We start from the raw sequence: 16,483 nt of genomic DNA on the forward strand, positions 1-16,483 counted from the left end.
TGCCAAGTATATGAATCAATTAATAACCAAAGTAAAGAGATACTTAGATAATAACACACTAATAGTAGGAGACTTCAACACAGCACTTTCAGCAAATGACAGATATTCTAAGCAGAACATCACCAAAGAAACAAGGGCCTTAAATGATACACTGAACCAAATAGATTTCACGGATACATACAGAACTTTCCACCTGAATGCAACTGAATACACACATTCTTCTCAAGTACATATGGAACTTTCTCCAGAATAGACCACATATTGGGTCACAATTCAGATCTCAGCAAATACCAAAAGACTGGGATTGTCCCCTGCATATTTTCAGACCACAATGCTTTGAAACTAGAACTCAATCACAAGAAGAAATTTGGAAGAAACTCAAATACATGGAGGTTAAAGAGCATCCTACTAAAAAATGAATGGGTCAACCAGGAAATTAGAGAAAAATTAAAAAGATTCATGGAAATTAATGAAAATGAAGATACAACCGTTCAAAATCTTGCAAAAGGGAAATGCATCACAATACAAGCCTCCCTCAAAAAATTGGAAAAAACTCAAATACATAAGCTACCCTCTCACCTAAAGGAACTGGAGAAAGAACACCAAATAAATTCTACCCTAAACAGAAGAGAGATAATAAAGATTCAAGGAGAACTCAATGAAACAGAGACTAGAACTATAAAACAGATCAACAAACCAGGAGTTGGTTCTTTTAAAGAATTAATAAGATAGAAAAATCCCTAGCCAGCCTTATTAAAAAGAAAAAAGACTCAAATTAAAAAATCACAAATCAAAGAGGAACGATCACAACTAATACAAGGGAAATACAAACTATTTTATTTATTTTTTTAATTTATTTTTTATTGGTGTTCAATTTACTAACATACCAAATAATCCCCAGTGCCCGTCACCCATTCACTCCCACCCCCCGCCCTCCTCCCCTTCTACCACCCCTAGTTCGTTTCCCAGAGTTAGCAGTCTTTACGTTCTGTCTCCCTTTCTGATATTTCCCACATATTTCTTCTCCCTTCCCTTATATTCCCTTTCACTATTATTTATATTCCCCAAATGAATGAGAACATATAATGTTTGTCCTTCTCCGACTGACTTACTTCACTCAGCTACAAACTATTTTAAAAATCATTTGAGCCGCTATATGCCAACAAATTAGGCAATCTAGAAGAAATGGATGCATTTCTGGAAAAACCACAAGTTACCAAACTGGAACAGGAACAAATAGAAAACCTGAACAGGCCAATAATCAGGAAACTGAAGCAGTCATCAAAAACCTCCCAAGACACAAAAGGTCCAGGGCCAGATGGCTTCCCAGGGGAATTCTATCAAACGTTTAAAGAAGAAACAATACCTAAACTATCAAAGCTGTTTCAAAGGATAGAAAGGGAGGGAATACTTCCAAACTTGTTTTACGAGGCACCATTACCTTGATTCCAAAACCAGACAAAGGCCCCATCGAAAAGGAGAACTACAGACCAAGATCCCTGATGAACATGGATGCAAAAATTCTCACCAAGGTGCTAGTCAATAGGATCCAACAGTACATTAAGAAGATTATTCACCATGACCAAGTAGGATTTATCCCTGGGATGCAAGGGTGGTTCAACATTCATAAAACAATCAAAGTGATAGATCATATCAACAAGAGAAAAAACAAGAATCCTAGGATCATTTCAATAGATGCAGAGAAAGCATTTGACAAAAGACAGCATTCTTTCCTGATCAAAATTCTTCAGAGTAGGGATAGAGGGAACATACCTCAGCATCTTAAAAGCCATCTACAAAAAGCCCACAGCGAATATCATTCTCAATGGGGAAAAACTGAGAGCCTTTCCCCTAAGATCAGGAACACAACAGGGATGTCTACTCTCACCACTGTTATTCAAAATAGTACTAGAAGTCCTAGCCTCAGCAACTAGGCAACAAAAAGAAAGAAAAGGCATTCAAATTGGCAAAGAAGAAGTCAAACTCTCCCTCTTCACAGATGACATGATACTGTACATAGAAAACCCAAGACTCCACCCCAAGATTGCCAGAACTCATACAGCAATTCGGCAGTATGGCAGGATACAAAATCAATGCCCAGAAATCAGTGGCATTTCTATACACTAACAATGAGACTGAAGAAAGAGAAATTAAGGAGTCAATCCCATTGACAATTGCACCCAAAAGCATAAGATACCTACGAATAAACCTAACCAAAGAGGTAAAGGATCTATACCCTAAAACCTATAGAACACTTCTGAAAGAAACTGAGGAAGACACAAAGAAATGGAAAAATATTCCATGCTCATAGATTGGAAGAATTCATACTGTGAAAATGTCTATGCTACCCAGGGCAATTTACAGGTTCAATGCAATCCTTATCAAAATATCATGGACTTTCTTCACAGAGTTGGAACAAATAAACTTAAGATTTGTATTGAATCAGAAAAGACCCCGAATAGCCAGGGGCATACTGAAAAAGAAAACCGATGCCAGGGCATCACAATGCCAGATTTCAAGCTGTGTTACAAAGCTGTGATCATCAAGACAATATGATACTGGTACAAAAACACTCAGATCAATGGAACAGAATAGAGAACCCAGAAATGGGCCCTCAACTCTACAATCAACTAATATTCGACAAACCAGGAAAGAATATCCATTGGAAAAAGGACAGTCTCTTCAATAAATGGTGTTCGGAAAATTGGACAGCCACATGCAGAAGAATGAAACTAGACCGTTCTCTTATACCAAACACAAAGATAAATCTCAAAATGGTTGAAAGATCTAAATGTGAGACAAGAATCCATCAAAATCCTAGAAGAGAACATAGGCAACAACCTTTTTAACTTAGCCACAACAACTTCTTGCAAGACACATCTATGAAGGCAAGGGAAACAAAAGCAAAAATGAACAACTGGGATTTAATCAGGATAAAAAGCTTCTGCACAGCAGGAGAAACAGTCAATAAAAGTAAAAGACAACCTACAGAATGGAAGAAGATACCTGCAAATGACACATCAGATAAAGGGCTAGTATCCAAGATCTATAAAGAACTTATCAAACTCAACACCTAAGAAACAAAAAAAATCCAATCATGAAATAGGTAGAAGACATGAACACACATTTCTCCAAAGACAACATATACATGGCCAACAAGCACATGAGAAAATGCTCCGCATCACTTGCCATCAGGGAAGTACAAATCAAAACCGCAATGAGATACCACCTCACACCAGTGAGAATGGTGAAAATTAACAAGACAGGAACCAACAAATGTTGGAGAGGATGTGGAGAAAGGGGAACCCTCTTGCACTGTTGGTGGGACTGTGAACTGGTGCAGCCACTCTGGAAAACTGTGTGGAGGTTCCTCAAAGAGTTAAAAATAGACCTGCCCTATGACCCAGCAATTGCACTACTGGGGATTTACCACAAAGAGATGTAGTGAAACGCCGGGACACCTGCACCCCAATGTTCATAGCAGCAATGTCCACAATAACCAAACTGTGGAAGGAGCCACGATGTCCTTCCACAGATGAATGGATAAAGAAGATGTGGTCTATATATACAATGGAATATTAATCATTAAAAGGACAAATACCCATTTTCTTTGACGTGGATGGAAGTAGAGGGTATTACGCTGAGTGAAGTAAGTCAATTGGAGAAGGGAAATCATATGGCTTCACTCATACGGGGAATATCAGAAATAGTGAAAGGGACCATAAGGGAAGGGTGGGGAACTGAAAGGGAAAAATTAGAGAGACAAACCATGAGAGCCTCCTAACTCTGGGAAACAAAGGGTTGCAGAAGGCGAGGCGAGGGGTTGGGGTAACTGGGTGATGGGCAATGAGGAGGGTACTTGATGGATGAACACTGGGTGTTATACTATACGTTGGCAAATCGAACTTCAATAGAAACAAAACAAATCAACAACAACAAAAAGACCTAAAAATTAACCAGGCATGACAAAAGAACTAAGTGACCAAAAACCAAGAGAAAAAAAACAAACAAACAAACAAAAAAAAAAAAACGACCTAGATCTTTGAATACCAGAAAAGGACTTAACATATAACACAAGAAAAGTGGGAAAAGAGATGAAAAGATGAAGAATTTCACTAAAGACAAGATACCTATAAAAAAATCTAAAAAGAAATTATAAAACTGAAAAACATAGTAATGCAATTAAGAATCCAATATGTGGATCCAACAATAAATCAGACATAGTTGGAAAATTACACTTTGAGGGAAACTTAGTTTTAAATGTATATATTAAAGCATAAGAAGTGGAAAATCAATTATTTAAGCATTGACCACAAGATAAAAACAAATTACACTAAACAAAAGCAGATAAAGAAAATAAGAGCAAAACTTAAAAAGAAGGCAAATGTACAACTGGGAAAAAACTAAGGAAATGAAAACTAAGGTTCATAGTGATAAACTTTTTTAATTTAAAGAGGTATTATAAATAACTTTACAAAAATAACTTAACAATTTAGATGAAATAAATTCCTTAAAAAACAATTTACTGAAACTGAAATAAGATTTAAATAAAGACCTGATTAGTCTCACATTTACCAAGAAATTGAATTATTAAATACTTTCCCACAAATAAATCTCTAGGCATGACAGTGGAACCTTCCTACACTTGAGAAAGAAGTAACAACCCAAACAAACAGAAAGAAAGCTTTTTAAAGAAAGCAGGAATGTTTCCTAACTCATTTTACAAAGCCAGCATACTTTATTATGAAAACCTGACAAAGGACAAACCAATCTCACCCATGAAGGCAATTGCAAAAATCCTAAGCAAAATGTTAACAAAATCCAATGATGTAAAAAATGTGACACCTATTTATAGAAAGAAATCTCTTGACAAACTAAGGCAGATAATCTGATAAAGATGATCTAAGAAATATATAACAAATATTATACATGATGGTAAAATGCTGAAAACTTCCCCCTCAAACTAAAACTGAGACAAGGACACCTGTTACCAGCATTTATGGGGTTCTGGAGGCCCTCGCTAATTCTATAAAACAAGAAAAATAAAAAGTATTATGAACTGGAAAGGAAGAAATAAAACAATGATTATTCACAGTTAACATGTCTACGTGTAATATACAGAAAATACAAAAGATTCTGGAAGCTAATTTAGTATAGTCAATATATAAAAATATTTTATTTCCATATACCAGTTTATAGAAACAGCATATTAAAAAAATGAAAAATCTAAATAAAAATTAAAATTAAAAAATGAAAAATCTATAATACTATTTCTAATAACCTCAGTAAGATTCAAATATCTAGTAATAAACCTAAACTACCAAATATTATAAATCAAACTGACGACCAGGGCTCTAGGGTACTTCAATCAGTTAAGTGTCTGACTCTTGATTTCAGCTCAAGTTATCATCTCAGGGTCATGGGATCAAGCCCCACAATGGGCTCCAACCTCAAGAGGGAGTCTTCTTGTCCCTCTTCCTCTGCTCCTCTTCTCTCTTCTCTCTCTCAAATAAATAAATAAAATATTTTTTTTAAAAAAAAGGAAAAGGAAGGAAACTGAAGACCAACTTTAAAGAAAATGGAGAAATATTCTATGTTCATTAATTGGAAGGCTCATATAAACATGTCAATTCTCCCCAAATTGACTGACAGATTCAATAATCCCATTTTTAAATGACAAGTATATTGTAAAATATATATGGAAGAGCAAGGGGCTAAGAATAACCAAGACAATCCTGAAAAAGAGAACAAAATTTATGCCTAAACACTTATGATAATGCTATAATAATTAAGGCAGTATGGTTATGTAAAGAGTGGCAAATGGTCCGATGACAAGAGGCAAGAAACAGACACACAAATATACTCACAGGTTTACAGTAGTCGCTTGATTTATTACAGAAGTGCACTTCAGGGAAGTGGGGAAAAGTGTCTTTTTAATAAATGGTGTTGGTTCTCTGTATGAAGAAAAATGATGGATTTCTACTTCACACCATAGCCGCCCCCCCCCAAAAAAAAATCTCAACTGGAATATAAATCTAAATGCATGCAAAGGATGAAACGATCAACTTTGCAGAAGAAAACACAAGGGAGTATCTTCACTACATCGATTAGACAAATACTTCTTTAAAAAAGGAAAAAAAATTGATAATTTGGTCATTAAAAATAAAGAACTTCTTTCTATTCATGAAAGTCAACACAGTTGAAGACGTGTAATGCACCGTCTGCAAACAAAAGAACTCCTATAAAACAATTAACAAAAATAGAGACAACTCAGTATAAACCCAGATGGAAGATGTGAATAGACATTTTACCAAAAGAGTAAATCTAATGGCCAATAAACATATGAAAAGCTGAACTTCCTTAGTTATTCAAGAAAAGCAAATTAAACCCAATGTGATACTATAATACACTTTCCAGAATAACTACAATGAAAAGACAATACTAAGGTTGAGAAGGATGTAGAGCAACTTGAGACTTTCATACTCTGCTAGAAGGGGTAAAAAAAAATAAAATTTAAAAACCCATGGGATAATAGTGGTATAACAACTCTGGAACAATTGGTGGTTATGCACTAAAACTGATATACACATATTCTAGGTTCTAGCAATTGCATCCCTAGAAATATACCCCCCCACACACACACAAAATGCACATATGTGCATGCACAAGAAGAGGACTTTCCCACTGAGACATGCACAAGATGTCACAAATGACCATCAATAGAAGTGATAAATTCAAAGAATTATACATGGCAATGAGAATAAATTAATTATGGCTACACGAAGCAACATAGATGAATCTTACAGAAAAAATATTAAATAAGAGGCCAGTATATACTCTATGATTCAATATACATGTGTGTGAAATTCAAAACCAGGAAAAATTAATCTGTGATATTAGGACAGTGTTTTCTTGGTGTAGGGGAGTAGATGGTAGTAACTGCAAGAGGACAGAAAGAGGCTTCTGCAAATATAGTGGTATATTTTACAGTTGTACACTTACAATCTATGTACTTTTCTGTACATTACACCTCAAGAAACTGTTTAAGAAAATAAAAAAGAGAAACCATCCTGCAGGGTAAATAGATTTATTTATTTACCAAATCCGCAGTATACAAAAATGACAGAAGTCAACATATTAGATAACAATCATAATTTTAGAGCTAGAAAAATGGGTCAGAATCAACAATTTTAAATTTAATAATAACACCATACCCAGGTCAAAACCTAAAAAGTACATATAGCACAAAGGAAACTTTGCTTAAAACTTGAGGCAACAAGGTTTTAAAAACAAGTTCAGTAAGCCAACATGACATTGCTGCCAAAACAATAATAAAATTTGGGGCTAGTTCAACAAAATTATCAAGCCAAGATAAAGCGAGGTAATAGTTTCACTTCATTGCTCATTAATGACTACAAATGAAATGTCACAACTTAAATGCTAAAAAGAGTGTATCTAAGAAAAAAAAATCTAGGGCAGTAAAAGAGAAATCTTGTCAATGGTTAAAAAACAAGGGATGTTCAATCGGAAAAGAGAGGACTTTGTGGGCCTAACACATCTTTGAGTAGGTAAAGGGCTACCATTTAAAGATTTATTCTGTATTGCACCAGTGGACAAAACTAGAATATGTGGCCACTAGAAAGAAGCAGTTTTCCAGTTAAATTTAGGAAAATCTTTCCATAATTTATAGTTTTCCTACAGTAGAATGGACAAAGTAACCAAAGTAGAGAATTGCTCATCAGAGAGAGATGTTAGAAGAAGTCTTCTACTGTGTGGTTAGAGTAAATCGGTGTCTTCCAAAACTAATGCATATTAATAAAAAAGTGCAGCTTTTTTTTTTTTTTTGAGATTTTATTTATTTATTCATGAGAGACACAGGCAGTGGAAGAAGCAGGCTCCATGCAGGGAGCCCAACATGGGACTTGATCCCAGGTCTCCAGGACAACGCCCTGGGCTGAAGACAGCGCTAAACCGCTGAGCCACTTGGGCTGCCCGGCAGCTTTTTAAAATACAAATTTCCACAATTGCCACAACCTAACAGGTCTGGATGAGGCGTGGAATCTCTGTAAGAAGCCTCCTGAGTGATTCTGATGCCCTCAGTAGCCCAGAGGCTTGAGATCCTGTATTCCGAAACCACATAATTGGCCTTCAAGATTCCTTAGAGTTCTAATGAAACCATCTGATGGTTTCTTTCTAATGAAAACCATCTTTTTTTTTTTTTTTAAAGATTTTTAAAAAAATATGTATTTATTTATTTATTTATTCATAGAGACACAGCTAGAGAGAGAGAGGCAGAGACACAGCAGAGGGAGAAGCAGGCACCATGCAGGGAGCCTGATGTGGGACTCGATCCCGGGTCTCCAGGATCAAACCCCGGGCTGCAGGCGGCGCCTAACCGCTGCGCCACCGGGGTTGCCCTGAAAACCATCTTAATAGCTTGAAACAGAGTTTTACTTTTGCAAATCAAAAGCACCTTAGGCAAAACATAGAGTATCTTTTTCTTTTCTTAAAGATTTTATTTATTTATTCATGAGAGACACAGAGAGAGGCAGAGATATAGGCAGAGGGAGAAGCAGGCTCCTCAAGGCAGCCCCATGTGGGACTAGATCCGGAGACTCCAGGACCATGCCCTGAGCGGAAGGCAGAGGCTCCACCGCTGAGTCACCCAGGCATCCCAAACATAGAATATCTTCAAAGTGTATGTCACTTTGACAAGCCTTCAATTTTTTCTCCCAAATCCATATAATAAAAATCCTGTGTACCTGAAAGCACTACTATATCAAAGAACTTATCTAACCTGGACTAATTATAAAGAAATGGTAACGTTCACTTAACAGATGTTTACTGGAAGTTTATTATATGCCAGTAAACAAAAATGATACAACCCAATCCCAAGGGAACTCACCATCAAATCATCAGGAAATTATAATACTGTGTGTTATCATAAAGGAAGTAGAGTGCACTGTGGGAGCACCCAGAAAGGGAGAGATAAGTATGCAATATTCTTGTGTGACCTCTCTGTCCTAAACCTGAAGGGGGGGGAGATACAAATTAAAAGAGAATTGGAAGAGAATGATCCAAAGGAAGAGCTTAGGTAGAGAAAGAAAGATAAGGAAACTGAAGGAAAGAAGAGAAGCCTAACAGAAAGCTTTAAAACATTTTACTTTCCATTTTTACAAGCCCTTAAAAAAATATTCGGAAAGCTAGAGAAGTATGTATATGGCTTAAGGACAAGACTTTTTTTTTCTGCAAGCAATCAAGGAGGGAAATCATGGTTAGAAGCAATAGTGGAAAGAGAAATAGAAAAGCCAGTCTCGCAAAGTGGCAAAAGAAAATAAAGAAATTAGAACTAAAATAGGAAAGTAATAGACAACTGTCCTTGGGGTTTATTGTAGCAAGCGGTTTGACCTCCTACAGCTTTTTACTCTCATCCCAATCTTATCCCCATCAGAACAAACCCACCCACATTTTTCAGAATTAACTTTGGCTTCTACTTGACATTACTAAAGGCAAACCCTTAAGGAGATCCTTCTTGGAAACTGTAATACTGTTCTATTCTCTGGTATTAACTCAGTAATATTTGTTAAATCACCAACAGAAATAGGCCAGATTAAGTGATAATATAGCAATGTACTATAATCTTGGTAGAGTATCACCTTCAAAGACCATGTTGTAAAAGAATATTATCATTGGTTACATGCTGACTCAAGAAGAAGAAAGAAAGAAATGGTTCTTTAAGCCAGCTCTGTCTTAAAGCTTTGAAGCTTACCAGAATATCAGAACATAAGGGTAGGAATTTCTATTTTTCTCACTGGTATATATATCCCCAATGTGTAGATGTGCTCAGAAGATAGCAGATACTTAATGAACATTTACTAAATGATTGAATTTCCAAGTAATCTAAAAAAAATCACACAAACATAGAAAAATAAAAACTGAAAAACAAAGTATAATGGAAAGACAACTACCCCAGGCTCAAATTATACCTCTACTAAAGTCTTGAGCAAAGTGGGAGGGACTACTACCTATTTCAAAGGATATAATAAGATAGTAAATGTGATAGCATATGTAAATGCTCCTAACTTAAAAGATATTCACTCAGGTTAACTAATTTTCAATCTGCTAAATGACAAGTAAGTAACAGTAAATGCAAAACATATTTCATCAGCTTATGAGAAAGAATGACAGAATAGGTTAGTAGAAAATGCATAGATTTCAATAACCTATGAAAAAAGGTTAACCTAAACCAAAGAAGGAATTTAGATATTTGCTATTCATTTACCTATAAATCAAAAGTCAAAATTTTCTTGACCACTATTCTTTATCCCAAATACAGTGCTAGGTACTAGGGATTAAAAAGAGCTTATACAATAAGCTTTGGGAGTGCATAAACTTGTTATTTGTCAAAAGTAACACTGATAGGATTATATGACAGAAGCATAAAGATTTCTGAAAGTTCATAGAGTTAACAATAATTGAGAGGTAGGCCGGCTATCTCCCTAGAATTGTCCAACACTGGCATTACCTTAGTAGCTTACTTGAACTTGTTATAAATATGCAAGACAGACAGAACAATTTTTTGTTTACTAAAGATAATTTCAACTTCCATAGCTAAATATATATCTAAAAAAAAAAGTTTACTACCATTAGTACTGGACTACAAAAAGAGAACACATTTATCTCCTAAGGCTGTAACTCAGATAACAAAATAAGCAAACAAACCCCAAAAATTCATTCTTGTTTGTTTCAGAATGAAACAAGGAGAAGCTTCTCAAATAAAGAATAGAACATATCCTTTAATGGTATATATTTCTCCAATGCGGTGTCAAGATATCACTATATGACAGTAGGTCGCTTATTTCTAAAAGAAGTCATCTATCTAGAGTGATAAGAAAAATTACCTGATTTGTAGGCATTTTTGGCACATTCACCTTCCACATCTGGGCTTCCCTAGAGATTGCCTTTTCCAAGAGGAAAGACAATCTCTGGTTTTCCAAAGGCCCTGGAAACTTCATGATATCCTTTGGATCTGCCTGCCTCCCAGCCTGATGTAGCTACCTATAAAATCAAACATAAAAAAATGCTTTTTTCTTTAATTATAAAATACATGTGGCATGGCATTAATATGTTGGTTCTCATTAAGCAAGTCATAAAACAAAATAAGAATGTTATGAGGCAGTATAGGATTTTACAGCTCTTTAAAACATCATATATTAAAATGTTACAATAATAATCAGTTACCTAAATATATTTGCTTTAAATTTGAAACTCAGTTGTAAAGAGAATAAAAACATGAACCATATAATTGATAAAACTTATAGACTCTGATGAAAATACATTATTAAGTCTCACACTATGTCAACAAATTTTAAATCGTGGGCTTTTTATACTAGCAATTCTTAGTAGTTGTCCCAAATATTCCTCTTAAAAACCTAATCAGATAAGATACTAACCTTTTCCTTCATTAAAAAAAATTACATCCATTACATTACATTAAATCCCACCCATTCCCATATAATCAGTATAAAACCATCTTTCTTTGTGCTTTCAATACAGCATCCACTAGCTACACATATGGCTATATTAGAACTGAATAAAGTTAAAATACAATTCCTCAGTCACACTAGCCCCATTTCAAATGCTCAATAGCCATGTGTGATTAGTAGACACTGCATCAGATAGAAACGTTCCTTTTCTTCACTATTACTGCAAAAAGTTCTACTGGAGAGTGTTGATCTAGAAAACTCAACAATAAGGTGAAGGGCCCTCTAAAATGAGCAAGTCTAAAGGGCAGGCTATCTAGATCGCTGTGGTACAACTGAAGTCCAGGAGAGATGTCCTCTGGTTTAAAAAAAAAAAAAAGAAGAAGAAAGAAGAAAGAAGAAGAAGAAGAAAAACTAGAGATTTGAGAGGTACAACCATGTGTAGAAAATTGGATCGAGAAGCTGAAGATACAGCAAGACTCAACTAGAGGTGATGAAAGGTAAGGAACTGAAAATGTCATTAACTTCAGAAAAAAAGATTATGCGAGAAGGCAAATGTAATAATATACCATGACATTTACATACCAGTGATAATGAAAATACTGAATAAGGGCTTTAACAAATAAACAAAAAAAACCCGCTCTGGGAAGATGAGAGGTGTCAGATGACAAGAGGTGTAGAATGAGCATCACTTCTTTACATGTCACAGTTGGCAAACCATAAATAATACCTAAAATTGAAATATCAAAAAACAGTAGGGCAAATTATTTGAAAATATGATCTTAAACAAGATAAACCGATAAGCACTCAGAGGCTAACCTGTGAGAAAAGGGTTAGAAAGTCCAGCAGCAGGATGCTGTTCTTCATTATAGACCTCATTTAACTACATTTTCCAAATGAAAAGCTCTGATTTTTTAAGTAAAATTTACAATTAATTAAAAAAAAAAAAAAAAGTAACAGGGACACCTGGGTGGCTCAGTGGTTAAGCGTCTGCCTTTGGCTCTGGGTGTGATCCCAGGGTTCCAGGATGGAATCCCACATTGGGCTCCCTGCAGGGAGCCTTCTTCTCCCTCTGCCTGTGTCTCTTAAGAATAAATAAAATCTTTTAAAAAATTAATTAAAATACTTTTTTTTAAAGAAAACTTCAATTTTCATGGTGCCCTCACCCCCCCCACCCCAACTCCAGGTACTATCCCTTTCTTATTCATCACTTCACATACTTGGCCTACTTGCTTGCTATTCAACATACTGCAGACTACCTCTGGTTAACTGGATTGTATTTTTTTCATTTTGCTTCTTTAAACAATTGAGTTTTTGCAAATTTCCTATAACGAGAATTAAGTACTTTTCATACCAAGAAAAAGTAAATAAGAGAGAGGGAAAAGAAATAATACCTAACCCCCCCCAAAAAAAAAAATTTCAAAGAAGTTAATCTTTAACTTAATTAACTTCTAAGAACTCTTGATTCTCTAAATTGGTATGATTTCTCTCCCTTCTGAAAGGAGTTTCCCACTATTTCCCGTATGAAATGATAAACATTAGGAAAATATATCTACCAGTATTATCTTTTTATCACTCATAGAATCTTGATGAAACAGGGACTCAACCCAAGATTGGTTTCCATCTTTGTAGCCAAAAACAAAACAAACCCAAGTCTAAACTTTTCATAAGCCAATTCTTGAAATATCTGAAGGTGGTTACCATGCCCACCCATTCATCTTTTCCACAGCTTCAAAGCACTGTTCAAGATTTCCTGACATTGGGACACCTGGGTGGCTTAACAGTTAAGTGCCTGCCTTCAGCCCAGGGCGTGATCCTGGGGTCCAGGATTGAGTCCCACATCATTGGGCTCCCTGCTCAGTTAGGAGTCTCCTCCCTCTGTGCCTCCCCCCATGCTCTCTCTCAAATAAATAAATAAAATCTTTTAAATAAAGATACTAGTAAGTCAGATAATGATACAGTAAAGAAAGCATTACTTGTGTTTTACTTAATGATAACACACAATCCTTTTTCCTACACGTAAAATATTTATGTAAAATGAAATCTGCTGAATAAAATATAAAGTATAATTTTACTGTTTTAAATACTAGAACTTTATACTTGTATCTTATTATTTTGTGCCATTAGTCATATTCAGAACTTTGAATGCTTAGATAGAAGTCTCTAGGAACTAAGAATCAAAAAGTTTATTTTGGTTGGCATATTCCACACACTTCTAACTTTATGACAGTTTCACATTTCCCCTGCCAATCTTTCAATGACTACTTCTGCTTCTTTCTCCGTGTTTATCAAATAACTTAATGAGTGAATAGTTTATAAAATGGTTATTGTACAGCATAAACTACACTATATATCTACATACAGGGCCTCCTACTATTCTAAGGAAAAGTACTGCACAGTGCTAGGTAAACAGAAACAACTTTATTAATACAGAATTATATTGTCACCATAAAACCAAGTGCATTAATAATTTTCTACTGATGTTGACTACTGGATCTTTGATCCTATTCTAAAAGAGGGATTTATTAATGTGACCATCTCTTGACTTCATGCCCCGAACCTAATAATGAACTGTGAATGCCTGTAATTCCAAAACGACCTGCTGTTTGTTTCACTAGCTCCATGCCTTTCCATACAGTTCTCTGAAGCCGAATTGTCCTTCTCCAGCTGGCACTCCCCTTCTCACACAGCTATCACTTGCGTAGGTCTGTGACTAGTACCCTGCCTTCTTACATCTGTACTTGGACATAATTCTACTTTTGCATTTAATTGCTCTGTGATAATTATTTGTAGATCTGTCTCTCCTACTAACCATGAGTTCTTTGATGGCAACACTCTCCAGAGTTTAGCACTATGTCTAACAAATAGCTTACACCGAAGTTCTTAGGAAGTCAAAGCAATGAGTGCTTACTACTTGGCCAGACATTGTTCAAAGTACTATGCCATATTAGCTCATTTAATCCTTATACAACTTTATAAAGTTGGTATTACTATTATCAAGCCCGTTTTAAATAAACAGGCGCAGGTCCATATCTTCATTTTTAAAGTATCATAGAATCCGAATAAAACATACGCTCAGCTTCCGATCTTGACATTGCAGAGTTCCATTCTAACCTACTGGGAGTCACGGTGATTCACAAACTGTTACCTGTAACTGCAAATCATCTCTACCATGCCTTCCCCCGCACACACGCTCATTCTAACGAGTCTGCTCCTCCTCAGTATTAAGAGTTTTATCCTCGAAGTTCAGAATCACTCATCTGCTCATTTTCGTCCCTCATCTTTTTGTCCACTCCCTTCTGTTTCATTAGAGCCGGGAGCAAATAATACCGCCTTGACGGTCTCAAACAAACTCATTTCTGGGACAGAGATTCTCTAGCAGACAGCTCCGGTTCGAATTCTGGCCCCTGGCCTCTAGCTGAGTCACCCGCGGGGCAAGTTACTTCCTCTCGCGGCCCCTCCGTTGTCCTCTTCTGTGAAACGAGACCCCTGGACGACTTGCCTCACGACTCTTCTGTGAGGACTCAAGGGGTCGCCATGTCTGTCAGATAAAGACCTTCAACAAGTGTCACGAACAGCACCCGCCGCTCCACCGCCGAGGCGCCCCCGCTGGCGGGACGGAGGCTGAATACTGAAGCTTCGGCGTTCAGTTCAGAGATCTTCACCGGGTCCCCCTCGGCCTCCTCAGGAGCGCGTCTCCCGGGGGGGGGGGCGTGTTCCAACCGACTTGACGGCAGTTTCACATCCCTCCTGCCGATCTCAGCCGTGAGTCCACTACTCCGCTACCCGATTCTCGACTCCTGCCCAGTGACCTGCAATGGAACCTCCAGCTCGAGAGAGCACCTTTCCGCCCTGTTTTTCCGACACTTCGGTACTTTTCCACATGCCTTTCAGGGTGCGACTCAGATCTCCCCGCCTCCCCAGACTCCCCCACCCACCCGCCCCTGGGGTAACGCTCCCCTCCCCCAGCCCCCCCGCAGCACCGGCACTGGCCGTTCCACGGACCGTTCGGCGTTCACTCCGCTTCGCAACGCGAACTACCTTCCTGCGGCCCCCGCGGCAGCGTGAAGGCGAAGGGTGGGGGTGTGTCCCCGTCCCCGGGCAGCGCACGGGCTCGCGGCGCCTACGAGCGCGCAGCTTGGTGGGGCTACACGCAAGTTGGCCCGCGGGGGCCCACGGCGGACCGTCGGAAAACCGGGCGGCGGCCCCAGAGCCCCGAGCGGCCGCGGCGCCGGGAGGTCCCGAAGGCTTCCTCAGGAGGCGCAGCGCGGACGGGCCTCGGAGACGCAGCGAGCCCCCCGCCCCCGCCCCCGCCCCCTCACCTTCTCCTCCTCCTCCTCCTCTTCCTCCTCCTCCTCCTCCCCGGCGGAGCTGTAGGCCTCACAGTGGAGACGCGGGGTCATCCGCGGGCCCGTTACCACCTCATTTTCCTCAGCGCGCGGCGGCCGGGCGCGCGGGACGCGGGCGGGACCGACTGAGGAGGGAGAAGAGGGGGAAGCGGGCGCGGGCCCGGGCCGGGGAGCGGGGAGCGGGCGGTCGAGCGGGACGCAGGGCTGCGGCCGGCGGGTCAGCGCACCAGCTCCATGACTGCCCCCGACCTGAGGCCGTCGCGGCCGCCGCGGGTCCCCCGCCTCCAACCGCCGCCGCTAATGCCCGGGTGGGGACGGGGGTTCCCTCTCGCCATAGGGCGGCGGGGGCCGGGGAGAGGCGGGGGGTGAGGCCGGCTCTGCCCCTGCCCGGGAGAAGCGTCTCTGAGGGGAAATGGTGAGAAGGGGGGAAGGGAGGGAAAAGGAAAAAAAAGGGGGAAAGGGGGGAAAATAAGAAAAAGCGAGACAGAGACGCTGCCGCGTCCGCTCGCGGGGAAGGCGGGGGGGGGAGGGGGGGAAAGAAGCGCCGGCTCCCTTGGCCCCGCCCCCGCGGACCGATTCGTAGTCCGGCTCGCTCCTGTAAACACCGCGGGGGGCCTCTTGCCCTCCGCTTTCCCCGTCTTCGAGGCCTCG

General features: G+C 38.9%; 1 protein-coding gene across 6 annotated transcripts in view; it reads right to left on the reverse strand.

Moving 5' to 3' along the window:
• Nucleotides 1-16,361, reverse strand: part of CCNI (cyclin I) — a 38,227-nt gene extending 21,866 nt beyond the window's left edge. Inside the window, exons 1-3 of one of the 6 annotated variants that reach the window (XM_072810704.1) lie at nt 15,806-16,361; nt 14,632-15,295; nt 10,902-11,058 (exon numbers count right to left, since the gene is read on the reverse strand). In XM_072810704.1, coding sequence (XP_072666805.1) covers nt 10,902-11,015 — 114 coding nt within the window. In that variant the 5' untranslated portion in view covers nt 11,016-11,058; nt 14,632-15,295; nt 15,806-16,361. The remainder of the gene's footprint in view (nt 1-10,901; nt 11,059-14,631; nt 15,296-15,805) is intronic. The other 5 variants (XM_072810709.1, XM_072810706.1, XM_072810705.1 and 2 more) reach the window with 5 other exon arrangements.
• Nucleotides 16,362-16,483: the final 122 nt, after the last annotated feature.

Source organism: Canis lupus, chromosome 33 (genome assembly GCF_048164855.1).
Source record: "Canis lupus baileyi chromosome 33, mCanLup2.hap1, whole genome shotgun sequence".
Taxonomy (NCBI): domain Eukaryota; kingdom Metazoa; phylum Chordata; class Mammalia; order Carnivora; family Canidae; genus Canis; species Canis lupus.